Source organism: Pochonia chlamydosporia, chromosome 3, assembly GCF_001653235.2.
Source record: "Pochonia chlamydosporia 170 chromosome 3, whole genome shotgun sequence".
Taxonomy (NCBI): Eukaryota; Fungi; Ascomycota; class Sordariomycetes; order Hypocreales; family Clavicipitaceae; genus Pochonia; species Pochonia chlamydosporia.
The window spans coordinates 2,687,605-2,715,341 of record NC_035792.1 but is presented as its reverse complement, the minus strand read 5'-3'; the positions used below and the strand labels follow the sequence as shown (position 1 = coordinate 2,715,341).

The window sequence follows — 27,737 nt, the reverse complement described above, 5'->3', positions numbered from 1 at the left end:
GGGATAGGTTGAAGTGCCTAGGAAGTTGGAGTGTTGCCACCCTCGTTGTATGCTGCCGTATAGTATACATGGCTGTGTTTGAGTAGAAGTGTTGGTGCTGACAGAGACTGTCGTTCTAATGTTTTATAAGAAGCTATATGAAGGAGGTAGGTAGGCATCAAGCGAGGAGTGTCACCACTGCATCTCCATCTCGACGGGAGAGAATTGACTGGTCAGTCTCATCCAGCTTGACGATATTCGGTACAAAATCAGCTTCCAGCCGGATGCCGGGGTCGGGCTTCTATTCTCAAGTTATGCAGGTCTCGGCACCAATTTCTAATTTTCACACTCCCAGAGGGTCGTCCAGAACAGCAATCAATGTCTCCGTAGCGCCAGCAAGCGTGAATGCCGTATAAACAAGTGGAAGCAAACGGGTCTGGTCAATCTATTCCAAGACTGGTAAGTCAACTGATGAATATCCCATGTCGGCCGCCTGCTTGCTAACGCCGCTCAGCCTTACTCGACAACACATAGCAAAGCCTTCACAAATGGTACAGCAAACAAGACGAATTCACGTTGGCCATTTCCCGGCAGTTCAATTAGTTGGATAGAGTACTATGTACCCACAATGCACATGCAGTTATATTGACGGCTCACGACAATTTTCTCCACCAAACATGCATGTGCATCCAACACCCTGTTCGTCTGTCTTTGGCATCATGTCATTCACGGTGTGACAGAATGTGATTCGGCCAGCCTAAACGCGTCTGGCGCCATGCACAGTTGTGGATATGAAACCAACTTGCAAGCCTTAATCTACCGAATATAAAAAAAGACAAATGACTCTTACCGAGCAATATCGTTCACGGACTGCAAATCTTGACAGAGGCATAAAACACCAATATACCAGCATCCCCAGCACACCCCCAACACATCCATCCAACACCACACTCACCAGACTATCAGAGACAAACAAAATGGCGACAACCACAACCACAACCACCAACAACCACACTGCCATAGAACACCAAATCGCCCTCCAAGGCGTCACCCTCTCCAACAACACCATCCCCCCCACCGAATTCCTCATGAGATGCGCCCCCTCCCCCTCCCTCATGATCTCCTGCGGCTGCATCATCGTCGACCCGTCCGCCCGCAAAATCGCCATCGTCCACGACCCAGACACCAACATCACACAACTCCCCAAGGGCCGCAAAAACATCAACGAGGACATCCACGCCGCCGCCCTCCGCGAGGCCCACGAGGAGACGGGCATCCCCGTGAAGCCGCTGCCCCTCAGGATTGCCACGCGAGCCACGCCAACCGAGGACATGATGCATCTGGTGCGCAAGACGGCAGAGGGGTACCCCGAGGATGTAACGTGCGAGGTGGAGAACTGCGAGCCCGTGGCCGTGTGCTATCATCGCTGCTCGGGGACGTTGGCCTTCAAGCTGGTGTTTTGGTATGCGGCGCAGGGGGATTCGGCTGTGAAGCCCGTGGATGGGACGAAAGAGGTCTGGGAGGAGCAGTATCAGGTTGACTGGGTGGATGCGAGGAGCGCGGCTGGCAGGATGAGTATGGTTGCGGATGGGGAGGTTATTGACAAGGTTATTGCGGATATGGTTGCTTCTGGATATGATATTTAGTTGCTATGTGTGGACGGGACTGGGTGTTTATATGGGAAGGTGAATATGCTGTGAGATGAATGAGCGTTACTTGAGATATGTTGGTTTACAAAAATGGAGGAGGCACAGACATGGATATTTGCCGGCCAAGTCATACTAGATGGTGAGTTGCGTAGAATACAATACCTTTTGAATAGGTTGCTGTCCTCGTCCAAGTGAGACGCCGCATTATAGCATTATACGGAGTAGACAACCATCACATTCACTGCGAAGCACCAAATCGAGCCTTCAACTCTTCTGTTATCACACACTAGAGTTTGGTCTGCGCCATGGTTCCCATCCCTTCATAATCCAGAATACAACAGCCGAATAGTCCCAGCGGCCACCACACAAAAGTCGTTTCGACCACAACTTCACGGGCTCTGGTCTCCCTTGTTTGTAACATGACGCTCTTTGTAAACCTCACTTCATTTGATCCAACTAGCCCTCAAACTCAACTACGCCTGTCCCCGGCGCCGCAGCCGTCTCTGCTCGTGGTCTGCCATCTCCCGAGTTGACATCTATAAGATTCTGGTCCTGCTCTTTCAATGATGCCCCCGCCCCCGCGTCTAATCCGTCTAATAAGTCGCGATCAGAGCTCTTGACCGATCGGTTATCCCCACTGGGTCCACCGGGTCCTTTTCTGGCTCCAACTGCGATGCCAATATCGTCATCATCCTCTTCCTCGTCTTCAGGCCGCTGTCCAGGCAGTGCATTCTTCTCCAGTTCCTTCTGTGCCTCTTCCATCCGTCGTCGTACCTCAGTTGCCACCCGCATTCCGTCTGTGACAATGTTGTCCAGTACACCTCGCAAGCCACGCCCTGCTCCATGGGGTCCAGGTTGAACGGGGACAGGAGGTCTAGAGCTGAAACCAAGGCTGGCAAACGTGGTTAGTGAAGAGCTTTGTGGTGCTAGTGCTGCGTTCTGAAGACCCTCGATGACGTGGAACGAGCAGGGGAACGAAGACTCAAAGAACTGCTCCAGAAGCTCCTCAGCTAGAACCACCATTCTGAATGTGGGCAGGGTCATATGTAGAGGCTGTGCTGGGTTCAGTGCAGCGTTGGCCGCCTCTGATTTCGCCTTGGATACTTTTCGTTGTGACTCGTTGTTAGCCCCATCGACTTGCGCATCTCCATCCGGGGACAGTTCCTTGGGCTTCTTTGCTTTCGATGGTGATCCTGATGGAGATTCCAGGCTCAACAGGTCCTCCTCATCCTCGTCATCTCCGATAGCAAATGCATTCGCATTCGAGTCCGCTCCACCATCTTGCGACGTATCATTCGTGCCCTGGTTCTGCGGGTGGTCTGGATCTGCGTACTCAAAGCACCGGCGAATAAATGCACTCACACTGCCAAGGAACCGTTCATTGACGGGTAGACTTGCTGGTAAGCTTGCCTGGGACTCATGTGCGCTGCCGGATTCACCATTAAGCGCCAGGCTCGAGGCGTTCGGGCTGAGGGTTCCTTCGAGTCCGCGTCGTGACAGGAATAGCAGCGCCTCGGAAATCCGCAATATACCTTCACGGTCAACCTTGCCATCCCCGTCGTCATCGTACAGCTCAAAGAAATATGTAATTGTGCCCATAATGTCCCGCTTGCCCTTAATACCCGCCAACCCGGTGACAACGTTTTGCAGTGTCAAAGCCGCGTTTCCGTCTACATCCCACTTCTTGTACAGACGCTGTAGGAACTCGTGCTCCGCCGGCTCTGGGCCAGTGCCCCAAGGAGAGATGGCATCTGGAGCTCTCCGGGCGCTATTGAACTTGGCGTATTTGTCATCGGCAGCCATGGTGTCTCTCCTAGAACTTCCGGGGGAATCAGATATGGCCCATTTACACATGCTGGCGAGGAATTCTCGGAATGCGTCATAGTCCATAAGACTGGTGCTTGGTCCGAGGCCGACACGGCCCTTTTCCACTTGGTTGGGCGCAGACGAAAAGATTTCCGACGCTCGCATCCTACTTGTCTTGGCTCGGCGCTTCTGTTCTTCTTGAATCATGAGATCTCGCTGTTGTCGTTCATACAAGACGCTGTAGAATCTGTCATACAAGGCACCGAGCTCATCAGTGTTGAGTAGCTTGCTGTCAGGGCCTAAATTTCGAATCGCGGTTCTCTTGGCGAAATTTTCTATGTTGTTTAGCACCGCGTCCTTGTTCTTTAGTCGCAACTCAGTGATGCTGCTGTGGGTGATGCCAGAAAATTCCTTGAAAGCGACAACCATGAGCTCTTGGAATCTGGTGACAGCTCGGAGCTTGGGGTTCTCAGACTTGGGGTGGGCTGACTCGTCCAGCCTGGAGAAGTATGACTTCAGGACGGAAATGAAGGCACCGTCATCCGCCGCATCCAAAAGTTCCTCGCCGTTGATGCGCAGGATCGCAAGACCGACTTGAAACAGCACTTTTGGTCCCTCCACAAAGAAGACATCCAATACGCGGAAGGCGAATATCAGGGGCATTGAGTTGATATATAGCGACAAGAACCAGGGTAGCGAGACCACCGATAATTGCACGTCACTCTTCACCAAATGCTCCCACAGGATCGGCATGGTTCTCTCAACCAGTGATTCAAACACTTTCTGGTCTAGTAGGGTGCCGTACATGGTCGTCGAGTAGTACCCTGGAACAAGACGGTCGCAAAGAGACGAAAGCAGGAAGAAAGCTTGTGCCTCTGACATGTAGATTAGCAGCGCCGCCACGACAATATTCATGGCTTGGCAGTATCCAACGTCAGGATTGACCCAGCTATATGCGGTGAGAACCCGACGAAGTCTACCAATACCGTCTTCACTTTGGAAACCAGGGTACTCGGGCAGACTTCGATTTAGATCCTTTTCAATCTCGTCAATAGCGAGTGACTCTTGGCCTTCGAATTTAGTCAGGGTGTCCGAATAGAGAGTCGGGTTCTCCAGTCGCAAATACAGTGAGCCAGATGTCAACTCCCAAATCTCTCCGCGTAAGCGATTCGGCAAACCGACGCGAATGAGTTTGTGGAACGTCGGTTGACGCATTAAAGTTGTGTTTCTTCCGTTGTCTCGCAAGTACTCGGCCCAAAGTCGCATCTTGGCCCTGTCCCGCAGCTTCTTCGGGTCACCAGGGTATCTAAATACCATGCCGAGACCGGCATCCGGTGGGCTGGCGTTCTTTCGGTCCTCAGATCGCAGGAGGTGTTCGGAATAGCACTCAGCGACAACCTTGCGCAGCTTGCCGACGTTGCCGACGCCGGCTCTCAAGCCCCTCTTTAGTCCATCGCAGAATCGCTCGCAGGCAGGTCTGGAGCCAGCCAGATGAATGGTAATTCGTTGTTCTTTCGCGTCTTTAACATCTTTATTATTGTCTTTGTCTTTGGGGGTGTCCGCTAGCAGACCATTCCAGGTCGTGATGGCAAGCGCAAACTGATAACGGCAAACTTGTCAGTATAATCGAGGTTGAGGTCGAGGTCGAGGCCAGTGTGCAAGGCAGCCAACACCAAACCTAGTATACGTACCTGGAAATTCTGACTATTTAATCTCTCAACTCGTCTAATCGCGCACAAGGGGAAAGTGAAGCCATTGCCGCTTGGCCCCGCGCCATGGGTCTGGCCGGTGAAGGCCAAAGAGGTGGAAGTGCTAGCAGACTGTGCGAAGCTTGTAGGCGTGGTTGAAAAGCACATGTACGACTCGGACAGATGCAGCTTCCCGGCGTAATGCCATCCTCGATCGTGGTCTTTATCACCCTGGGTAGCGTTGGAGGGCGGGATGGTGAGCTCGGCATTGATCTCGTATAGGGGGTTCTGCGACGACGGCAACCGGAACTGGTTCTGGAACAGGGAGGCCTTGGAAGGGTTTCGATCGGAGCTCGTCAGATTGAGGCCCTGGGTCGGGTCAATGAGCTGCTGGGCCTTTTGCACGATGTTCGTGAAATTGGAGAACATGGTCGCGGATCAGCGACGCCGCATGGCGGTGCAAGACAAGGCGGGCTGTTACGTTGCAAGCCAGCTGGAAGTGTGTAAGCGACAGGATTGCAGATGAAGCGTATATTATTCGAGTCGGATAGAATGATCTGCCGGTGTAAGCTGATGATGAGAAGCGAGTGCAAGAAAAGGGTCGGTCATGAGTCCGCCCGGTTGAGGTGTTTGGAGGACTGGATTGTGGTTTCAATGTCAAGTCAAGTGTGTAGGAATGCTAGTTACAAGCACAGAGAGATGACGGGACGGGACGGGGCATTGCGTCTGGTGGGCAGTTTCCTTGAGGTCTGCCAGCACTGGAGCTCCAGTCACCAGGATCAACTAGACGTCAAGTGCTTGTCCGCGCTGTATGATTGGCCGACGCAGAGCTAGACGTGGGCGCTGACAAGCACTGAGCCCGGCCCAGCTCCTGCCTCAGCCTCAAACTCAGCCCCAGATTTTAATGGGAGAGTAATGGGAGAGCTTGGCGGGCTGGTGCACATGTATGCACTTTGCTGCAGACCGGATGCCAACTCCTGCAGCCGCAAAGTCGACCATTGGGTTAGAAGCCAAGACAAACCAGTATTTATCAGAGTTATCGAGCTTGGTAGCGTTCTCCGCCCACGCCTTTACGACGCAAAAGTAGAAGTGCCAGGTGCTCTGGTATGTAACCCAGGAGGCGGTGGGGTGTCAAGTGAGACCTGGACCTGACGCATGGCAGTTGTGACAGCGACCAGACATACACGTATGTTGCCAGCCGAATGGCATGTAGACAAGCAGTAGTGCATAAAGATATGGCAACTTGAGTATGCAATGCCAAATAAATCATCCAGTAAAGCATGGCTCGTATTAAAAGACTAGCTCTGTACTAGCATAATCAGCGCCGCCACCAATGTATTGACTGTTGAATCTTTGTATATGTTCAATATTCTTTCCACCAGACTATTCCGGTCCGTACCTCGACAGGGCCACTATAGGCTGGGTTACTACACAGAGGAGCTCATGCATAAAGTCGAAGACGCCAGTCATCTCCAGACATCATGCAAATCGGCCCAGAACAATCCAAACCTCAAAAGCGTATAAGTTTATTAAATACGTTCCCCTTATTATTTGCCTTTGTAGACCAAAAAAAAATTACAGCATAAAAAAAATAAACAAAAAAAACAAGCCTCCGATGCGGGGAATCGAACCCCGATCCCTGCGGCACTCCCAAGTCGTGGACGATGAAAGCGCAGTATGATAGCCACTACACCACATCGGATGTCGGATGGTTCCTAGCCGAGCCTAATCACTTTATAAAGGATGTGACAGCTTGTCCAACACCCACAAAGTCCTCAAAGACATGAAAGTGGCCCACGTCTTGCAATACAACAACCTTGCTCTCTCCGCCAACTTGGGCTGCGTATTCCTCGCACCGAGACGGCACACATATGCGGTCCTCCGAACCAGCTAGAAATAGCACTGGGCAATGAATTTTGAGAAAATCCATGGACGACGCAGAAGCCATTGCTGAGCAGCCCTTGGCATATCCCTCTGGTGTCTGGCCAAGCAGTGAGAGGCGGATAGCAGCGACGGCCACTCTGTTGGAGGCCTTGGCTTTCGGAGATGTCATCCGCTCTGATTGAAAGTCGGCGACTTCAAGCATACCATTTTTTCGGACGTCGTCTCCTCGAGAGTGCATGTGTTCCGCAACTGGTTCTGGGAAAGGTGTATCTGGCGGCCCCATTAGAACCAACTTGTCCACAAGTTGAGGATGCTGGATGGCTAGTTGAACGGCGACCAAACAGCCCATTGAGTGGGCAATCAATGTTGCCCTTTTGACGCTGTGAAGGGTGAGTATCTCTGCCACATCGTTGGCGTATGATTCGATCGAAACGACGCTGTCTGTCACAGTGGGAGATTGCCCATGGCCCTCCAGATCAAGTAGATGTAGGGTATATGAAGCTTGGAGCTCCGGAAACAATGGGGAGAAGTATTCGGAAGTTGCGCCCAGGCCATGGATCAAGACCAAGTTGTCACCTTGGCTGCCAAGACGTCTGTAGAATAGACACTTGGGACCAAAGTGATTGTTGGTGGATGCAACCATCTTTGACATCAGTTGTTGTGATGCAGAAGTGCGATGTCGTCAAAGTCGTGGGATTACTAAATGTCGTCTTTGCAGTGATGGACAGCGAATAAATGACGCTTCTATTTTAACAACCATAACTCCTTATCCCAGGCGGATTGAGGGGTGAGATTCGCCTTGATACCCAGGCCAACATTGTTGATGAATCCTGCCATGTCACTGTGCAAGTTAAGTCAGAGGGCCCGCCAACGCAACACTTGTATTCGTTTGGAGAACTTGAAAATTGAAGCAAAAAATGCTGCATAATAACTCGTTGTTTTATTAAGTGTAACTGTCATGGTGAGAAATTGCAAAATACAGGGAACCGAAACAGGGGCCTCTAACTTCAATGTTGGCCGGGTACATGTATTTCATCAATACAAGCTTCACCGAATACTCCGTACGAGCATATCTATTGACAGCGCACCGCCAACAAACAGCCATCCGATTGCTTGTAAACACCACAACAAGATTCCTTGTATGCATTGCCATTCCACCAACGGATATAACAATTTACATTTTCCACAACAGAGGTTTTCGCACCGAACCTGAGCATCACTTCGGCATTCGGGCGGTAGCCGCCCCACTCCTTTCTACTGGACAGGGAGCTGTCGCCGAATCGGTGCAGTCAGTTCAACGTTGTCACTGGTCGGTGTGAAATGATGAGAGACATCAGAGACATGGACTGCAGCGGGACAAGATGTCTGGTGACATGGCGGGAAAGAGTGAAGGGGGGGAGGGATCGATGCATCCATGTCTGCATGGATCGGCTGCGTCCTGTCATCAATTACGGCGTGGTAACACAAGTCAAGTCTCTCATCACCCCTCAGAGAAGAGGAGGGGTCTGGTCAGTGTGGTTGCGTCATAAGCCGGGGACATGGCACTTGGATCCTCCAATTGCTCGTCTTCAAGATCCAAGCACCGACATCACATCACCAGTCATAATTGTCCAGGACAAGGCTGGACGGGGGCGGATAGACGCAGTTGACGCATCAAATGTCAATGCAGTTCATGTTGCATGTCCAGACCATTGGTACCGGGGCGCTTGCTGGCTTTATTTGATTGGACTCGAAGGATGTGAAGCTGACTTGTGACTCTTGTGACTTTGTGGTTTGGTTCAACAGTGTTGACGCACGAGGCGAGCGTCGCCTTTTCGTTGGCTTCTTAGCTTGTCTGCATGCACCATACTTACTTTACGGAGTACGTGTTCAGTAATTAAAAGTACGAACTTGGCAGCTTAACTACTGTACAGTATAGGAAGTGCTAAATAACTAAAGTCGACCAGTCCAAACACTTGGCATCCCATCCGCCTCCCCCAATCTACGGAGATCAGCATCCGCTTCGGACAACCCGACGTCACGACCAACGACCAGATCCTGGGGGCCCATTGCTCCTTCCCATATTCTGTGCCCGTTGTCGTCCAGCTTCTCGCAGTTTCTTCCATTTCCCTTTCCGCTTCCATCACTCTTGCACAGCATCGCCGTATCGTCAAAATCAGCTACTGTACAGGCATTGAATTAACTTTGGCCAAAACGCACCAGGCCGTTGACCAAAGCCATCCAACACTACTTGACACTACTTGACCGTTGCCAAACCGTCATCCTCAAGCTCGCCGGAGAACTACCCGTCGCCCAGCCCGGCTCTCATCCAAGCCAAGCCACTGACTGACAAGACCAGACCAGACCAAGTCAACTTGGAACTTGGGCTCCTCCATGTCATTCAATCAACTTATGCCTCATCAGGTCTAAACGGCACCCGAGACACAACCAACCAAGTCCGAGTCAGTCTAGTTCCAACGCCGAACACCAGCAAAAAAACGTCACGATTCAATTGGGGCGCCTCCTGGAGAACAACCAAGAAGAATACGTCGCAACACGCTCAGATCCTCTTTTTTTTTTTCTAAATCAATTATTATTGTTGTTTTGTTGGGCCCGCCTTCTCCCGACCCCGACTTTTATCGCCATTCTGGACTGGACCTCTTTTTTTTTTTTGGTCTATCCGCATCCGCATCATCATCTTGCAGCTCGACTGTCTCGCCTGTCGCTATCTCGCAACGAGCGCATAATCTCCCTGACTTCTTCTTATTCTTATTTTGACAAGGGCCCGGCGCATAACCTTGACAACGGGCGCTTCGTCTTGATACAGTCAGATCCCCTTCTCATTTCGCGCATGTGTTAGCCATCTCCGTTCTGCGGTGGCGATGGACCGCACCTGAAACCGAACTGCTCAAACGGGAGGCGATTCGAATCAACCAGACTCGAGTTGACCCAAAAACTGTAACGTCTCTTTCATCGTCCTTGTCGAAACGACTGCGCGACCGCGGGTGATTTTGGTGCAACCGTTCATCTGTCATCTGGTTTATTTTTTATTTTTCCCTCGCCTTGGATTTTGTCCCTCGAAAGAAATTGAATAGTCGCTACAACTACCCAACATGGCGACTACAGTCGCACAGTCGCAGGCGCAAGCAAACATGCCGTCAAACAGCCTCACCTCACCGGCTGCGCCAAGCTCCCATGCATCAGCGCATGAGGACCATCACAATCACAATTACAGTCGTACTCATCATTACCAGGCGCATACAAATCAAGATGCACAAGTCGAGCCACTACCTCCGACCCACAAGTTCACTCCCAGCAACTTCAAGGTTGTCCGTACTCTGGGAACAGGTTGGTCACCAACTGCACCGAAATGCGACTCTGAATACATCCCATCACATCCAAACTGACTTGATACCATAAAGGTACATTCGCGCGCGTCTGTCTGGTCCGACCCTCCAACGCCCCCGACACACCTCTTGAACAAGACACCCGCGACGCACAAGTATTCGCCCTGAAGATCCTGCGCAAAACAGAAGTCATCAAGCTCAAACAAGTCGACCACGTCAGACACGAGCGAGCAGTTTTGGCCGACGTAGCAGGCCATCCCTTCATAACCAACCTCCTCGCCTCCTTCTCAGATCATGACTCCCTATACATGCTCCTCGACTATGTTCCCGGCGGCGAACTATTCAGCTACCTCCGCAAGCTACGACGCTTCGACGAGCCTGCCGCACGCTTCTACGCCGCCGAGATTGTCCTCGTGCTGGAATACCTCCATGAGCAGCAAGGCGGCGTGGCGTACCGCGACCTTAAGCCAGAGAACCTCCTGCTAGATAAAGATGGCCACATCAAACTAGTTGATTTTGGGTTCGCCAAACGTCTAGGCTACAAGGACGACCACCCCGTCGAAACGTACACCCTCTGCGGCACTCCAGAGTATCTTGCCCCCGAAGTAATCCACAACAAGGGCCACACAACCGCCGTAGACTGGTGGGCACTAGGAATCCTGATATACGAATTCCTAACAGGATACCCACCATTCTGGCACCAAAACCCCATCGAAATCTACAAACAGTACGAAATTCCCCTTCCCACCTCAAATAGTGATACCCGGTCCATATCCACTAACAGTAGCTAGAATCGTCGAAAAACCAGTAACATTCCCACAAGACCCCCCCATATCCGCCGAAGCAAAAGACATCATCCGCTCCTTCTGCACAATCGACCGCTCCCGCCGCCTCGGCAACATCTCCGGCGGCGCCAGCCGCGTCAAATCCCACCCCTTCTTCCGCTCCATCAACTGGGACGACATCATCAGCCGTAGGAGATCCGGGCCCATCATCCCGCCCATACGCTACCCAGGAGACTCGCAGTGCTTCGATACGTATCCCGAGGATGATGGCAAGCGGGACCAGTACACGGATGAGATGGTACATAAGTATGATCAGTACTTTGAGGATTTTTGAATGAGTTACGATTTTGGTTTCCATGGTGCGGGCAAATGGCTGGTTTTATAAAAGCCAAAGGGGATACAGAGATTGGGAAAATTGCATTTTGGATATTCATGTCATGAGTGACAATGGCGTTTATATTGGTTGACACCTGGAGGTGTCAGTGGCCTGGTGGGACTACTTATTGACAATATATACTTGAGATGCGGGATGATAGTATAGTATCACTTGTGAACATGGACTTGTAAATACACAGAATGTATAACACGGATAGAAATTTCATGCTTGAATATGCACCATGACTCTACCAATTCAACTACAATGACAACGCCATGCAAACAACTAAAAGCCCACTCATATCTCCATGCCATCATATCAACATTATTAAGTATTAGCCACGCCCAACGACGAGCAAGAAAGAAGAGGGGTATCCCAAATCTATCGTACGTCTAGCACCATCTACCATTCACCCCGTCTTATACAACCACCAGGTGGTCAACCCAACCGCCAGCATGGTTGTCAGAATCCACGCCCCCTCCTTGGTAGTCCACAAGAATGCACTCCACCCCGTAACTAGTTCCTTCTGGCGGGCAGCGTGGCGCCGTGACCATGCCTCTGGGTCGATTTCAACGGGTAGTCGTACTCTTGGGTCTTTGATACTTTCGATGTCGGGGTTCTGCTCTATTGATGCTGGAGGAGAGAGATCTTTTGGTGCGATGAGAGGCACCTGCATTCTAAGATAGACTGGCCGGTGGTCGCTGTTTCTTAGGAGTGGGAGAGCATCGTAGGCAAGGACTCGCATCTTGGGACTGTCGCTTCGCGACTTTACCCACGGAGGGAGATCGAGGTACAGAATGCGGTCCGTCCAGCTGGGGTATCTATGTGGTGCGAATTTCCACGGAACTTCTAACTCGTCTTCGTCTGCTACGGGAGATTCCTTTGGTAGTACGTCGTATTTGTATGTTGGGGGAAAGCGGATTTCATGCTCTGTCAACCCGTGCATGGTTCGTCCTGCGTGCCGCTCGCGCGTAAGCTGGTCGAAGGGTAGGAAAGTCGGATAGTAGTTTTCGGAATCGGGATCTAGGCTTGGAAACACTGCGTTAGGTGGTGGAGAAGAAGTCGATATTCTATAGTTGAGGTCGCCCAAAACGAATAGGTGCGACGACGGCTTGAAGACGGAAATGTTGTGCATGGCCCGTCGGACTTGAAGATGTTCCTCGTGATGCGTCTCATGCAGCAAGCGATGTCTTTCGGTGCTGGCGTCGCTGTCATCATCTGACTGGTGAGGTGTAGGCGGCGGCGTTCCCTCAGGTCCTCTGAGCCTGTCCAAGATGGCTTCAGGATTACTAAACGTCAACCTCTGCATTATGGCTGCCCAGTTCGCATTGCGCCTAGCCAAATTCCACTCCATTGCGGCCAAATGCGTGGCTACAAAGGTCATTTCGGTCGATGCAGCCCCAGTGCCGTCGACGTCGTAAAGGATTCGTACGCTCACGGCACCCTTGTTGCCCATTTCAGCAGCTCCGAAGCCCACATCGCCATGTTGCACATCCCGTATTCTCTCGGGGTCCCTGGTGAAGACTAGGATGGCAGTATAGCCGACGTTGCGCTTGTCGACAATCGTATACGGGCGATCTTGAGGCTTGGCAGACTCCGTAACAGAATTTGTTTGCGCTACAGAGATTAGAGGTTCTTCCCATGAAGCGGCGCCGTTTTGCTCGTGTCTTTGGGCAGCAAGATTAAGAGCACGCTCGAGTCGGGCATAGTAGTCGTCGAGTCGTCCTGTGAAGGATGTGCTCAGTGGTGCGATTTCCTGGATGGAACTGGGGAGCTTGTTAGCTTCTTATCAAGTCCGAATACTAAAAAGAGAGGAAGAAAGAAGGTGCAGAGGCTTACAAAACCACAATATCGGGCAAGGTGGTGGCATGGTTGGTCAACGCGGTGTGCACGTGGTTCGCAAAGATGTTGGCGTTCACCAAGGTCTTTGCACAGTTGTAGGTGAGCAGCAGTAGATCTACGGCCGAGGGCGCCATAGCTGCAGGTTTCGTCGAGCCGTTGACGTTGCGCAAGTTGGCGACATCAAGATTGCTGAAGGTGGTGGTGGTGGTGGTGTTGGTGTTGGTAGAAGAAGTCGACGGCCGGTCGAGGTCTAGCAAAGTCGACGACGACATTGAAATGGAGTTGTGGTGCAACCAGACGGTACCTTTAGCTGGAGCAGTTGGGCAGGGGTCTGGTAATAGCAGCAGACCCTGATCAACGAATGGATGGATCAGAGAGATGGATGGCTGTCACTCGACGTGAATGGATGCCCGAGAGTCACCAATTAGATGCTTCCGAGTCGTGGGACTAAGATGGAGTGAGGGCGTTTGGGTCAAGCTGTGTCAGGCCAGCGCGGGGCAATTGGTTCTCTTCAGCTGGTCAAGTCAGATGAGTGAGAGTGTGAGAGCGAGTGAGGGTCAGTCGATCAGCCTCGTCGTCTTGTCAAGGTGGTTTCAACCTCAATATTCCTGTGGCTTGGAAGGTATTGAGCTCGATGGAGCAAAATTGAAGAAAGGGTCAAGTCTGGTGTGTGTGGTTTCTGCAGGAGGAAGCCAATACCTTTATACTTGCCTGCCACACCCTAAATATTAATGCAGGAACATTGAAGAGCTCCAGCTCCAGTCCAAAGCAACCTTGGACGTCCGTCTGGAGCTGAACTGCTTGACTCCATACCTGCAAGTGCCTAGGCTAGGTTCCCAAGCAGTTGAGCAGTAACTTATTTGAAGCCTCCATGTCGGCGGGGTCCTCAAGCTGCCTGACCTGAGCAATACTCCATGGTTCTTGTCTGGTCACATCCAAGCTGCTTCGAGGCTGTGCAAAACAACTGACCACAATCTAAACACCAACATTAAACTAACCTCGAACAGGTCGGGTCACAGACCATGAACACCTACTACCCGCGTAGGCAGCGGGATGCGGCTCAAATTGAAATAAAAGTAGAAAAACGTCCTACTGCGAACAAGCCTCAAATAGTTCGACACCTTGTTCACGACGCCCAAGGTGGGTTCCTCGAATACGTTCATCATATATATCCATGCTCTTAGAGAACATTAACCCATGTTGTTTGACCATCTAGACACTGTACATGGCCACAAAAGAACAATCATACGCCTCCGCCATGCAAAGTCCTATCCTCCACATGCAATTGTCTTTTTTTGACTACAAGGATCAACTCAGCCCGACATCTGTTCAGTCACACCATGCGAACTTGTCAAGAGGCTCTGCAAGACGGCACAGTATGCGATACAGCCCACGACCTCGCAAAACCATCATGTCAGTTGCCTGAGTCAAACAATGCCAGTAGTCTGATTCCAACATTCGCCAGGCGCATCATCACGCACGGAGTGTCTTGTAATAGAATGCAGCATTATCGGCCGTGGTCGCGCGCCATGTCATACCATACCAATGCAAATGTCACTGCTAAATGTTCACCAGACAGACTTGACGGCTGGGGCGCGCTAGCCGCTTCAATGTCAACATGAGGCTTGGTTCGTCGTTGCCATCATCAGCCGTCAACTTGTGAACATGCAATGCTGAATGCATCTCCAGCCGCCTTACTCCGTACTTCCCCTACATTTGTACCTGGTACCTACGTACCTACGTACCCATTGGAACTGGCATTTTTCGAGCTATATCGGGCTCTACTGTCATTCAAAGCATAACAAAGAATAAAGGAAAGTATCCAATTCTTCCCTTGTAAAAGCCATCATGACGCTATTCGAGAGGGGCCAGTAGCCTGCCTGGTTCTATTTGCCATGTCCCATGAGCTCCGTGTGAGCGAGAGGTGGGCCAGATAGCTCATGGGACGATACAGGGTCACACGACATGATACGCAAAGAGAGCTACGTACTTAAAGTACGTCAGACTGTCGCCGCTGCTGGTAGACTCAAAAAAACCGGTACTGTACTCGTAGCACCTGAAGTTTGCGCAGCCAAGTAATCTCACTGTCCAAATTGTCCACAAGCAAATTCAATTCAATAGCAAAAGAAAAACAATAAGCACTCAATTGTTGAAGACTATCTGATGTAATACTGGTTTATCCGTCTTGGTGTGTTAAACTTTGGCGTCATGCGGAGGAGCCCTCAACCATACGTACGTTGCTGCCCGAAACTTGAATAGCAAGCTTCTAAAGCCGCACGTCTTGCCCCGAGGGTCCGGAAGCCGGCTTGCGCGCAAAGCAAGACAGGTTCGCAGCCAAAAGACTAAATTATGACACATCATCCTCCAAGCAGAAGCACCAATCATCCCGCGTTTGAGTTCGCATTGACCATGACACGCACGTCATGCCCAGAATATCCGGCAGCGACTCATTCAAAGTGTATCAGGCCCGCATTCGTAGTTGTCTCAAGTCGCAGAATACACACGTACAATAAAGATGCTGTAGTTGTATTGTGACAGGTCGTGTGGCGAAACTGATATTCCCTTGCTCAGCAGGCTTCGTCGACTCCTCAAACCTCCCCAGAAGCCGCCTCGCGACGCGCGTCCAAAAACCAGAATTCCAAAGACAAAGAGTCGGTGAGCTGCAGAACTGACGACCAAGGAAAAGATAGGAAAATGCCTACTCAGGGGTTGAAACGCAGCTGTACCGCAACGACTGAAAGCTAGACCTTGAAGTGGGGGAAAAGTTGTCAAAAGGCTTCACATCTAGCATTCAAGGGTTTGTTCTCGTTGCTTCGGGTAGCTCTAATCGGCTCCATCAGACAAGCGAGTCTGGGGCGCCAAGGCGGCCAGACATATACCCGTGATTGGAGGTGGTCAGTCGAGGCTGATCACCGGAATTGCCGTTCAGATCCTGTTGTCGAAAAACAGACCATTTTTTTCGCTCCATCGCCAAGGACCAAGGTCCGTGACAACGAGATGAAAGAACCGACTGTCAACGAAAACGATCCGAGCCATGCATGAAGTCGTGAACCCTTAAAAAAGTCGAAGAACGAAATATAGCGATGCGCAAAGACCAAAGACAAAAAACATGTAAAAAAACGGCGTAATAGCGGGGTCCCGGCAATATTCCCAGAGCGTCAACTTGCTGCCTGCAGGGTTCGAGATTCCAGTGACATATAATTATGCCAGCTGCTTCTCAACCCATAAAATCTCTAGGCATTCAAAGTCTGAAAATTTCCATCAATAATTGGGTGAAGAAATAACGCATTCATGGTAGCAACTCCTGTAAGGTGTTATTGCAACGGAATTCCCCGTAAGAGAGGAGTCAGTAGTAAGCCCCAAATTACGAATCATTTCGGCCGGTAACTGCCAGAGGCATAAGCCGCTCCCTTTGAAGCAGAGCGAAGCCTGTTTATCGTCCACTGAGTCAGCCATAAATTGTCAGCACATTTTCCCTTTTAGCCAGCGGTATCAAGTACAGTCAACGCGCGCAGGAAAATGACTCCTTACTAGAAAGAAAGGGTTGTCGTTGAAGGTTGGGCTATTTCTTTGAGACACTCACATCCTGTCGCTTCCGCCGATTGCACGGTTGGTATCCGGAGTGTCTACGCCAGCACCAGATCCACGTTCAAGCATCTTGCGTCGAGAGCTGGGAATGGCACCCGGCTTGGCAGCACCAGACTGTCCAGCAGTGGCAGCGTTGGTGCGGGAAGCACGAGCCTTCTCATCCTCTTCGGGATTGGCTTGGCCAGCGGCTTGGGCAATGGCCTGGGCGTTCTTCTGGTACTTGTAGACGGTCCAGTCGAAGACATAGTCGTATTGGAATCCCTCACGGACAAAGAGATCACGGAAGATCTTGCGGAGATAGCTGTAGTCGGGCTTGTCGTCAAATCGAAGAGAACGGGTGTAGTTCAAATAAATGGCAAACTCATTGGGGAAGCCACGGCACAGCACCTCGGTAGGGGTCGTCATCTTCTTCTCCATGATGCGGTCATACTTCTGCTTCTTGGTGGCAGCCTTCAGGCCCTGCCAGGGGAGAGACCCACGGCAGAAATAGAGCATGACGTAGCCCAGGGATTCCATGTCATCACGGCGAGACTGCTCCACGCCCAAATGGGTGTTGATGGACGCATATCGCGCAGTACCGGTCAAGTTCTTGTTCTCACGGTACGGAATATGGAAATGAGTTTTGGGGTCTCGATATTTCTTGGCCAGACCAAAATCAATTACGTTGACCTGGTTGCCTCGCTTGCCGATGCCCATGAGAAAGTTGTCGGGCTTGATATCACGGTGGATAAAAGACTTGGCGTGGATGTACTCGATTCGAGAGATGAGTTGATCGGCTAGGAGTAGGACCGTCTTCAACGAGAACTTGCGGTTGCAAAAGTTGAAAAGATCCTCCAAACTAGGACCAAGGAGATCAAGGACCATGGCGTTGTAGTCGCACTCGGTACCGAACCAGCGAACAAAGGGGATGCCGACACCACCCGCGAGCGACTTGTAAACACGGGCCTCATATTCAAGTTGAGGATGCTTCGCCTTGACAGATTCGAGTTTGATGGCAATCTCCTCTCCAGAGATGATGTTGGTACCGAGGTAAATATCACCGAAGGAGCCGGAACCAATCTTTCGGCCGATGCGGTACTTATTACCGACGCGGAGATCCTATCAAATGACTGTTAGCATGTATTTATAATTGATTCATTCCCAGAGACTTGATTTGGCCATGGCGGCAGCAGAGTCACACCCTCGACGCTCGCCGTCGTTCAGTGATCCCTTCTTCTCCGACCGCGGCCATCAACTCCTCCGGGAAAGTTTGATTGTGAGGTAATGGGGCTTATAAAATGTTCCATACCATCGTCGTCATGTTGGAAATCGTTCCGTGGGCTTCTTTCCTGAAAGGAAGGAAGCGAAATGATGATGGGGATGATAGTTGGGTTCGGACTTAGGATGATGCACGTCAGATCCGATGTGACTATGTTCCCGCAGGTTAGTGATTGATGAGACAGAATGTGGCAGGCCACCGCTCAATTGATGCAGGTTCACAAAACAAAAGGATAAATTAGAGAACGGTGTGCACAGCTTTGATGAGTGCCAGGGAAAAGCAAATATGCATGATTTGTGGAGAGGTGAAGGCTTTGAAGGGTACAACGCCACCGGGCGAAGTTCGGTGCAGATCGACTTTGACCCAAGGGCACGGCGGTTGCGGCCAAGCCGAGAATGAGACCACTGGGTCAGCTATTCGACTACAGCACTGCAAACCGGTTTTCTACCAGGCTGCACCCAGAAAAAAAAGCAAAGACAGAGAATAGGAGGTAAAATGAAATTGACGAGGTAAATAGAGGTAGCCATGATAAATAATGATGAATAGGCGTTGATGAATTTCAACACGAGGTCATAAGCTTTGCATAAAACTTACTGGTGCACTGGCGTGTCTTGAGTAGCTGAGGCGGTCAGAGCCGTCTGGCGTAGCGTGTGCCACCGATTTGGTGTTGGTATTAGGTGGCGGTGACGGAGATGGATGTTGAAGCGAGGAACGACTGATCGACTCGATGTGGGAATCGTGGCCGACTGCAGCGAAGCAGGAGTGCAATAAAAACTCGGCCGTTCGATTCGTCGATGGCGGAAGTTGCGATTAAATCTCAGAGAGAGTACGCACGCTTTGTGGTTGAGTCGAGTCGTTTACCAGACGAAGCTGGCGGTTGACGTCGAAGGTGGTGTTGTGTGGGGTGGGTGTTGGAGGAAGAGGAAGAGAGAAGAAGAAAATGGTCGAGAGACGTGCGAGGAGAGGAGAAAGTCGTTGTGGGAGTGAAGGGGAGGGGAAACCAAAGCCAAGGGATGGGTGGATTCAGCGAAAGCAAGGCAAGGTCTGGTCAGTCTGGCTGGGTCTGGTCTGGTGAGATCAATGAGGCGAGGCGACATGGAGGCAGGGCGAGGCGAGAAAGCTCGGGCCGGGGCTGAACTGGACTGACAGAGAAGAGCGAACAACGTTAGGGGCCGAGCGGACTGGCTGGAGTCTGGTGGAAAAGGACCAGTAGTAGAACTTGGAAGACAAAAAGGAAGTTTCCAGGGCAGCCATGAACCTAGCACAGGCGTGGAGCGACCAAAGTACAGCAGTCTAAGAGGCGCTGGGCACCAGACCGCTTGAAGGTTCCATGCCAGTTCCACGTCAAACATACCTAGTACCTTGACATTGAACCTCGAGCTCTAAACAAGGGGGCTGAACTGAACTCAGACAAACTTGACGCGGACGTGACAAGGACCAGAATGGACGCATATTGAGCAGACCCCACGCTGCACAACGGAGCACACTGCGCTCAAGCATGTTGCCTCAATGGCACTCAATGCTACATACTTACACATACCCGACCTAACTTTAGCATTAAACATCGGTCCTCGGGGCCGTTTTGGGGGGGTGGCTGGGGGCTGTAGCGCTGCACCTGGGCCGGTGCGGGGGGTCTGGGTGCTACGAGACCGTACCAGATCAACGGGTCAGCGGGTCAGCGGGTCAGCAGGCGCCCACAAAGCCAGTGAGAACGGAGCGCTGAGGACACCGTACTAGCAACACAGGCTCAAGTTGCTGGATTGCTGGAGCGGCTGCATTTTTGAGGCCCATCGTCCGGACCCAATGTTTTCTCAGACCGCCTGGTCAGTTGTCAGCCTGGACACGGGTCAGCCAGTCGGTGATCGCCTTGTGGCCAAGTCTCTTTCATGCGGTCAACGGTCCAGGTCTGCTGTGGTTTGCCCACACATCGTTGGCATCCCAATCCCAGGATACCCAGGGATCAATTGTTCAAGCATCTTGGGCTTGCTGATGAGTTGAGTGGCCCGCAGCAATCTCAATAGCTCAACATTTCAGTTCGGCCATATAAAGGGAAATTGAATGGGAATGGCCAAGCAAGCAGCTTAAGGAGCTAATGCTCCACATCAAGGTCCCTTGGTCGACTCGGGTTATTTTTCTGCACTTTGCACCAGCACATATTCAATGCACGCACTCTTGATTTCTGCTAGCCAAGAGAAAGATATTATCCAAGCCATTCACAAGCAAGCATTTCTGGCCTGTATCACAGGTGCAGATGATGAAATACATTCGCCCTTCCGTGCGCCTTGGCGGTATTTGTGATCTCGCGACTGTGTCCCTGGAGAGTTAGAGCATCAGAATGACTCGCTCGGATCAAACATGACATGGAGGCTAGGATGGCCGGGTACTACCGTCAGCCGCTTTGGGCTGACACGACCAGAGCGAAGGCTATACTTAGGCGTTGGACTTTTCTTTCTCCTTGGCGGAATTGAATGAGTAATCGTGCTTTGAAGAGTGCAGTCTTTGAGTCGTCGAATGCGTTTCATTTCGTCGCTTAGCAGAGATGCTCCGTCGTTTGTATACACATCTAACTGCTGGCCGACTGGTGCTTGTCAAATTGGAACCTTGGAAGTCTGGCCATAATTGCCTCGATGTCTGAGTTGGGCCTCAGCTCAACTCAGCAGCCCAAAAGTGGGTCCCGGATATTTGGTATCGTTGACCTTGTGGCACTCAACTTCACATCTCTCCAACGCCTTTGACCAGACCGAGTCCAAGAGGCGACTTTGATTTACTTGGTAGCCCATCAACCGTTTCCAAAGTACCTAGATATGTTATTTGGTGTCATTTGCGCCTTTAGCATCGTCTCAGGATCTGACCTCTTGAACGCTGTCTGTGCCGTGTCTCCCGTAGAATGACATAACTTGTGAGCACTCCCACCGTTTGCTTTTCGCAGGGCGTGTGGCGTGTATCCCCTCTCGCTCGTCCATTTGGCGAGGTCAACCGTCCGCGGTTATGACGCCAGTGGAGGGCGTGGCTGTCCCGTTTGGACCATAAACTGCATGGATGGTCCGCTCAGTTGATCCTCCGTTACCTGACTGAGACGAGACGAGCGGAAATTATGCTCGAATGAGAGCAGCAGGCTCCGTATCTGAAGGGCATATCTCACCGTCTCCACCAAGCTGCGACATATTAGATATTTCGATATTGGCAAGCCGTACCCCTTCATCTTGCAAGAAATTGGACTTGTCCAGTGTTTTGCGTGTGAAGCATTGTGCAAACGTGTCCGCTGGCGCCCGGTGATATTCATGCACAACTTGGAAGAAAGGTCAGACATTCATTCCCATTCACAAGGGACCGGAGCCTGCCAAATACCGCGGTATGTAGGTACCTAGGTACATTGGAGCGTTGTGTCAGAGTGGTCATTTTGGAAGGCGACCGTGATGAGGAAAGAGCAATCGATGCAAATTTGAATCTTGCACGAGATGCATCAATCCTATTGGCCATTTGATGCCACCTCTCAACACTCATCACTGCTCGACTTCCTCTCGGTCATCTATCTGGACAGCAACAAATGATATGGTCCAAGGACTTGCTGCTTTATGCCGCTGTGCTACAACAGCCTTATTCGCATTGAACATCACGACCAGGCCGCATTCCTGACTTTGACTTGTCTGTCATTCTATCCGCACCCTGGCAGTTAGGCAGCTTTGCTTGAGGTCTCGTAATGCTATGCTGCCAGCGATCAGGCATGGGCTGAATGGTGAGACAAGACACTGTCACTTAATTGACTTTGAGCAGAGTATTCGGTATGTTTCTGCCGTTTGACTCCAGTATGCTGACCGATGCTGAGCAATGGATAACTGCCCATACAGTTTGCAAACTACAACTTCAGCGACAGCGCAGAAGGAAAGTTCCCATCCTGGGAGCTCTTCGTAGTCAAGTCCTGGGCGAAAGAGAGGCAGTTTGCCTCTGCAACGTTGAATAATCAAAGTTCCACATGATTTGGCATTCACGGCCTAACCAGTCTGCCAAGACTGAATCGCCGCAAGTCTCACCCGCCGACGACAAAACGCTTCGTTCGCCACTCGGGGCGAGACCAACGCATCCAATGCAGAATTGCCCGAAAGCAAATGCTTTGCTACAACGGCAGGTTTGCAGTCCGACAGGTTACAGGGGGCGGGGATCTTACCGTTCTCCGAATCGTAAAATCCCAGTGAATGCTCCGCATGCAAGTCACTAGGGTCCATCACCTCAATCTTCTGTAGCCAACCGCAAATCTACACTACTTTGATACTGGATTCCTACTAGTGGAGGTCATCTCAATGACTATCCTGGCTACAGCTCCTCCTGGCTATCTATGTATGTGATAATAGCCCGCCAATCCTTCATACATTGGTACTAGATCGATACAACCGCCATGTCCTCGTATCAATAGCAGCGCTGTGCCATCTTCGGACCTCCGGGCCACGGGCAGAAGTCTTGGCTCTGAGTCCCCGCCTTCGCCTTACGCCCTCATCTTCGGGAACAAAGACTCTTGACTTGAATGGCCTTTGATTGTTCACAACTCATATTTCCGGCTCAGCCAATCCAGCACCCCAGACGCTGTGACAGAGTGGGAAACTCGGATATGAATAGACAGCAAACACTGTAAAAATGGCAATGGATTTATTCGCTCGCTCGCCTCTTTGCCACCGCTATTTCAGTCGCTAATGGCGAGCACCGCTGAACCATGGCCTAGCTGCACAGACTGTTTGTCTTCCCAAGGCAGGTCACGTTGGACTTCTCCGTGCTCGGTACAGCAGGACGCAAACAACTGGTCAAATTGACACGAATCTGTTGCCGTCTAGAACGGATCGACACAGAAGTAACGCAGGTGTGGCCAATTCATCCGTTCTTGGCCTACCAGTGCCGCTAGCCCCTGTCAATTGTCATGCACAGGGCCAACATCATCTATATTTGGCGGCAACGTCGCCTAGCCCAAACTGACAGTCGGACCAGTCCTGTCAAAAGGCAAAATAAAGCATGAGGCTCTTGGCTGAATCATGGCCAAAGGGCGCACCTTGCACACCACTGATGGAGAAAACGCCCTGTCAGAACGTCCATCAGGTAAATGCTGAGCTCCTGCGAGCGCCATGTTGGGGGACTTCCAAAGCCACGAAGTGAGAAGAGGGGGTAGACATATTCACACGCACATGGATCTTGAAAGTCACCAATCGCCCTTATTATGGGCAACGAGGGTCTCGCGTATGATCTGTACGTACTTGATTGACATCTATTGGAGAGCGGTATGCAGGAGATGACGCCAACCAGATGTCTGGTGACTCCAGCCGTGCACTAGTCGATCGCCGCCCGGAATTCCGTGGCCCATTAGAGAAGTGCGCCTCGAGATGCAGGAAGCCGACGTTTCGTTTGCGAACAAGGCTGCCGTCGACACAACACGACGGAGAAGCGAGCAGTATTACCTTGGTGCCTGAATGGTTCGCCATGTATCACCGTATCTCGTTCCGTCTGAAGTTGCCGGCCGTAGGGTGTGGATAAGTGTTGCGGTGCGAGGAACTGCTCATGCCGTCAGCTGTTGGTTTGGAGTGCTTGCATGAATGTACAGCACATGCTGTGGGGATCACACTATTTGAACACTTCGAGGTACAGTACCACGACGCCATGTCTTCCAGCTCAGCTTGCTTGTGTCCAGGCAAGTCAGCCAATGCAAGATATAGTAACCTGATGTCTCGGCACTGTGGTGTGGCTTACACGGTTCTTTATTTGGTATAGATCTTGGTACGCATCTGGTAGTCACGCGATCTATCATCCAGGTATGGACTACGAGGAGCATTGTGACGTATTTGGTACGTAAATCCCAGGAGTTTGGACAAGCACTTGGTTCGTAAATTCCAGAAGCTGTGTGCAAGTATTTAGCAAGTAAATCCAGGAGCATTGTGACGCATTTGACCCCCTAAATCCCAGGAGTATTGCACAAACCATTGGTACATAAATCCCACAAAGGTGATATCTCCAGCACAAATCAAACCAAGTAGCCTATACGTGTGTATTTAATTTCTCACATACTAAATACTACTTGAGAACTCCATATAACGGCACCACAGCCCACGTCTAGAATATGGCACCCCAAACAAAAGAATAGGAACGTCTAAACGACACTTTAAACTAACATGCTTCCAACGCCACGCTAAATGCACATAACTCCAAATCCCCCTACCTCCACCCCGGAGGCGGCTGTCCCGGTCCCGGTCCCGGTCCCGATCCTTGTCCCCACGGCCCAGGCGCATATCCATATCCCGGCGGCATACCTCCCGAAGGTCCAGCAGGATACGCCTGCGGAGGCGGACCCGTATACGCAGGTCTATGAGCAGGACCCTGCGGACCCTGAAGTACAGACTCGAGCTTACTCTCAAGGACTTGACTCGTCTTATCGAGCCATTTCTTCGCAGAGCTCGAGCTGAACAGCGAGGTGCTTGACATGCCGCCGCCCCCTTGGGGACGAGGCGGCATCGGCATCGGACTGTAGTGCGTCTTCGGGGGCGGCGGGAAACTCGTCGCGTTGGCAGGACCGCCGCCGAAGCCGCCATACTGAGCGTTTGGTCGTCGGGGCGGTAGCGGCGGGGGAGGTTTGCCAGATGGTAGTGGCGGGCTTTGCGGAGAAGCATACGTCGGTTGGGAGGGATATGGAGACGGCGGAGGGGGCAGGTATGAAGGGTATTGCGGCGGTTGGGAGTCCGGCCGTGTTCCTACTCCGGGTCCGGGGTATATGGACGGCGTATATACGGGTTGTGAGGGATCCGTGTTGGCGTGCTGGACTTGTGGCCTGGCGTAGGGGGATTGTGGAGATGGCGACGGCGCATATGTAGGTTGTTGGATGATATACGGTGATGCTGGGGAGGGTATATGCGGCGACGGGGTATATCGGTATGGAGGCATGGGAGAAACAGGCGTCATAACAGGAGGTGTGGGCGACGGTTGAACCAGCGGTGCTTGAGCTGCCATATTCACTGGCGGTGGTGACTGCGCAGGTGTTTGTGTTGGCGCAGGGGCGATGTTCTGAGCAAGACTTGCTGTTGACGGTGCAGGAGAGACTTGTGGTGCTGAGAACGGCCTAATAGAAGGACTCTGCGCATTCGTCGTCCCATTCTCCGTATTTTGCACAGCATCATCAAATGGCCCCTGTTTCAGAGGACTTCCCGGCCGAGAATTAGAATGAGAATCAGGATTAAACGGCGTATAAAAAGGCGGTGCCGCCGCACTCGGAGACTGAGATATCGTCGTCTGCTTCGGCGACGACTCAGGTGGTCTGTACGGTCTGTACGGCACACCCGGCGACTGCGGCCCTTGAATCGGTGACTTTGGCGGCACACCCGTCAAAGAAGTGCCCAGTCCTCCGGCCGGAATGTCCTCCCGCTCTGGCGGCGGACTGTACGGTTTGATAGTCGGTGGAGAGGTCATGGATATGCTGTTCGGACGAGAAACGCGCAGTGGAGCCGGATACGCGGCACTCAGAGTCTGCTCTCCCATTTTTGAATCATCATGTGTTTTCCCCAACTGCGGTGATGCTTCATTCTGTGCCGGTTTCCATTCTAGATTCATCGCCGCAACGCCGCCTGACAAAGTGGTAGATTTCTCACTCTGTTGAACCTGCGGATATACCGTCGCGCTGGGAGCATCGTCCCCCGACGCAGGACCATGATACGGCCACGGATTCGCCTGTTCCGCCTCCTCCTTCTTGTCTTTACCCTCCGCGGACGCATCAGCGCCCAGCTTCACCTCCTGATCCAGGTAAAACGGCCAAGGGTTCGCCTGCACATTCTCGCCTACATCCGCCACTCTAGCCGGTTTCTTCTCCTCGGCCCGCACAGGCGCCGACTCGCCTGGCATTTCAAAGGCGAGCCCGCCCTGCGGCGAAGCAACCGTGCCATGGATAGGGGCGGTGTCGAGTTCCGCTACGAATAACGGCGGCGGGTAACTCTCCCTGTGGCGGTGGTGAGCCATGGCACCCGGATGGGAGAGGGGAGCCTTCGTCCGCTGCCTCTCCTCGGTACCTAGGTAGGTGGGAGGGTCTCGTCGTTTTTATATTTTGTCGTCGTCGTTCGAGGAGGGGAGGTGCAAAATTGGGAGTTGGCGTTGCACAGCGTTGGAAATCACAGGTGTCAGGGGTGCCTGTTTTTTCTTGGCTGCATCTCTCTAGCCAGGACGTTGAATATCGTCGGATATCAAAGCACAGCGTCTGGTCTGTTGTTTCCCGGGTCGACGGACCCGACGACGTTGGGTTGCCAGATGTCGTTGAAGCGGTAGGAAATCACCAGAGCCAGCCTACACCCTGACTAACTACCTTGGTGAATCGCAGCCGCACTAGCGCCATCGGCAGAGACCAACATTCAAGGCCTCCATGTCTCGTGGAGCTGAAGAAGGGTCTCGTTTCTGGTGTGGTGGATCCTCTCAGCCCTTTTGCGGAGTCCAGAGTCTGGAGTCTCAGTCTGGTCTGGTCTGGTCCCTTGTCGAGAGACTTGACATTTTGCCAAGGAAACATTGAAGCCAATGTCTGACTTTCAAATCGATACAGCCGCTGCCCATCTCCTACCCCGGTCTTGTCTCGCTTTTTGTTTTCTGTTTCTATTTCTTCTTTTTTTACTTCCTTTTGTTTAGAAGGGAGGGCACCTCGACAAGGTTCAAACTTTCTTCAACATCAAACCCAATTTCTGGCGGTGCAACAAGTTCCAGTACACTGGTAGATTTAATCGTCTTGTCTCAGTCGCCTCAAAACCCCAGCTATCCTGTCCCATGGCCGAACTCTTTTGCCAAGTCGCCTCAGCATGCATCCCTGGCTCATCCTCAAGTACTCCATGCGTAGGTACCTAGGTAAAGTACCGAGTAGTTGACGGATAATATGCCAAACACCTCACTTGCAAGGACCCTGCATATGCCACTCGTTCAATTTAAGTATGCTGCATGAACTCAATCCTAGGTGAAGCCACCCTCTCCGTAAGCCTACGTCATTCATGAGCCATGAAGCAAGTATCTTCCCCTATTTTTCCAGTCATGGAGTGACACCAAGTATGGAACAAAGAGAACTGTCACCGTCGTTGATGAACAATAAGCAAAGACTTGTTTGCTTGGTCAATGTACACACGCCCGCTCTACATAGACGGGGCAATACATTAACAAAGACCACTCCGAACAAAGGCACAGCTCAGTCCTCGATATCATCTATCCCAAAATTGCCTTCACGATTACTCCATCTGAGAGGCCCATGTTTGCACTTTTCTATGTGTAATATTTGTATTATATCTCGGTCTCACTGCCGTCCAAGGCTTTGTTTGCATGTTCCCGCGCGAACCATATCACTCCTATATACATATCCCACTTTCTTGTTTTTGTCATGTATCCATTTGTCGTATTTCAAAAAGTCAGCCAGCCCATGTACACAAGCGAACAAATATCCCGGTATGTATAATGTTTGAAGCATAGACGATTGCGTTGCCCCGTGAAAGCAAAACGATAGAGAAGATCCTGATGTGCCAGCTAAGGTCTTCCGTTCCGCCCGCCGTGGTAACAAAACAAACTGCAAAAG

General features: G+C 51.6%; 7 protein-coding genes and 1 non-coding gene across 8 annotated transcripts; 2 read left to right on the top strand and 6 right to left on the bottom strand.

Annotated features, from left to right (window-relative positions):
• Positions 1 to 956: 956 nt before the first annotated feature.
• Positions 957 to 1,625, top strand: VFPPC_04666 (NUDIX hydrolase domain-containing protein; the record flags this gene model as incomplete). Its single annotated transcript, XM_018283980.1, has 1 exon — positions 957 to 1,625. The coding sequence occupies one exon, from the start codon at positions 957 to 959 to the stop codon at positions 1,623 to 1,625; it is 669 nt and encodes a 222-aa protein (XP_018145278.1).
• Positions 1,626 to 2,084: 459 nt separating this feature from the next.
• VFPPC_04665 (GTPase activating protein) lies at positions 2,085 to 5,551 on the bottom strand (the record flags this gene model as incomplete). Its single annotated transcript, XM_018283979.1, has 2 exons — positions 2,085 to 5,033; positions 5,126 to 5,551. The coding sequence occupies 2 exons, from the start codon at positions 5,549 to 5,551 to the stop codon at positions 2,085 to 2,087; spliced, it is 3,375 nt and encodes a 1,124-aa protein (XP_018145277.1).
• A 1,181-nt stretch (positions 5,552 to 6,732) lies between these two features.
• VFPPC_17264 lies at positions 6,733 to 6,824 on the bottom strand. The gene has a single exon. It is a non-coding gene; the product is annotated as a tRNA-Glu (tRNA).
• Positions 6,825 to 6,851: 27 nt separating this feature from the next.
• VFPPC_04664 (fumarylacetoacetate hydrolase) lies at positions 6,852 to 7,649 on the bottom strand (the record flags this gene model as incomplete). The annotated part of the gene is made up of 1 exon (XM_018283978.1): positions 6,852 to 7,649. One exon carries the CDS (start codon positions 7,647 to 7,649, stop codon positions 6,852 to 6,854), a length of 798 nt encoding a protein of 265 aa, XP_018145276.1.
• Positions 7,650 to 10,098: 2,449 nt separating this feature from the next.
• On the top strand, positions 10,099 to 11,451 carry VFPPC_04662 (protein kinase DC2; the record flags this gene model as incomplete). The annotated part of the gene is made up of 3 exons (XM_018283977.1): positions 10,099 to 10,333; positions 10,408 to 11,059; positions 11,124 to 11,451. 3 exons carry the CDS (start codon positions 10,099 to 10,101, stop codon positions 11,449 to 11,451), a joined length of 1,215 nt encoding a protein of 404 aa, XP_018145275.1.
• Positions 11,452 to 11,902: 451 nt separating this feature from the next.
• On the bottom strand, positions 11,903 to 13,607 carry VFPPC_13679 (endonuclease/Exonuclease/phosphatase; the record flags this gene model as incomplete). Its single annotated transcript, XM_018291453.1, has 2 exons — positions 11,903 to 13,259; positions 13,333 to 13,607. 2 exons carry the CDS (start codon positions 13,605 to 13,607, stop codon positions 11,903 to 11,905), a joined length of 1,632 nt encoding a protein of 543 aa, XP_018145274.1.
• A 3,307-nt stretch (positions 13,608 to 16,914) lies between these two features.
• On the bottom strand, positions 16,915 to 18,223 carry VFPPC_04661 (casein kinase I isoform epsilon; the record flags this gene model as incomplete). Its single annotated transcript, XM_018283976.1, has 2 exons — positions 16,915 to 18,021; positions 18,212 to 18,223. The coding sequence occupies 2 exons, from the start codon at positions 18,221 to 18,223 to the stop codon at positions 16,915 to 16,917; spliced, it is 1,119 nt and encodes a 372-aa protein (XP_018145273.1).
• A 6,147-nt stretch (positions 18,224 to 24,370) lies between these two features.
• Positions 24,371 to 26,158, bottom strand: VFPPC_04659 (hypothetical protein; the record flags this gene model as incomplete). Its single annotated transcript, XM_018283975.1, has 1 exon — positions 24,371 to 26,158. One exon carries the CDS (start codon positions 26,156 to 26,158, stop codon positions 24,371 to 24,373), a length of 1,788 nt encoding a protein of 595 aa, XP_018145272.1.
• Between the last annotated feature and the right edge of the window lie 1,579 nt (positions 26,159 to 27,737).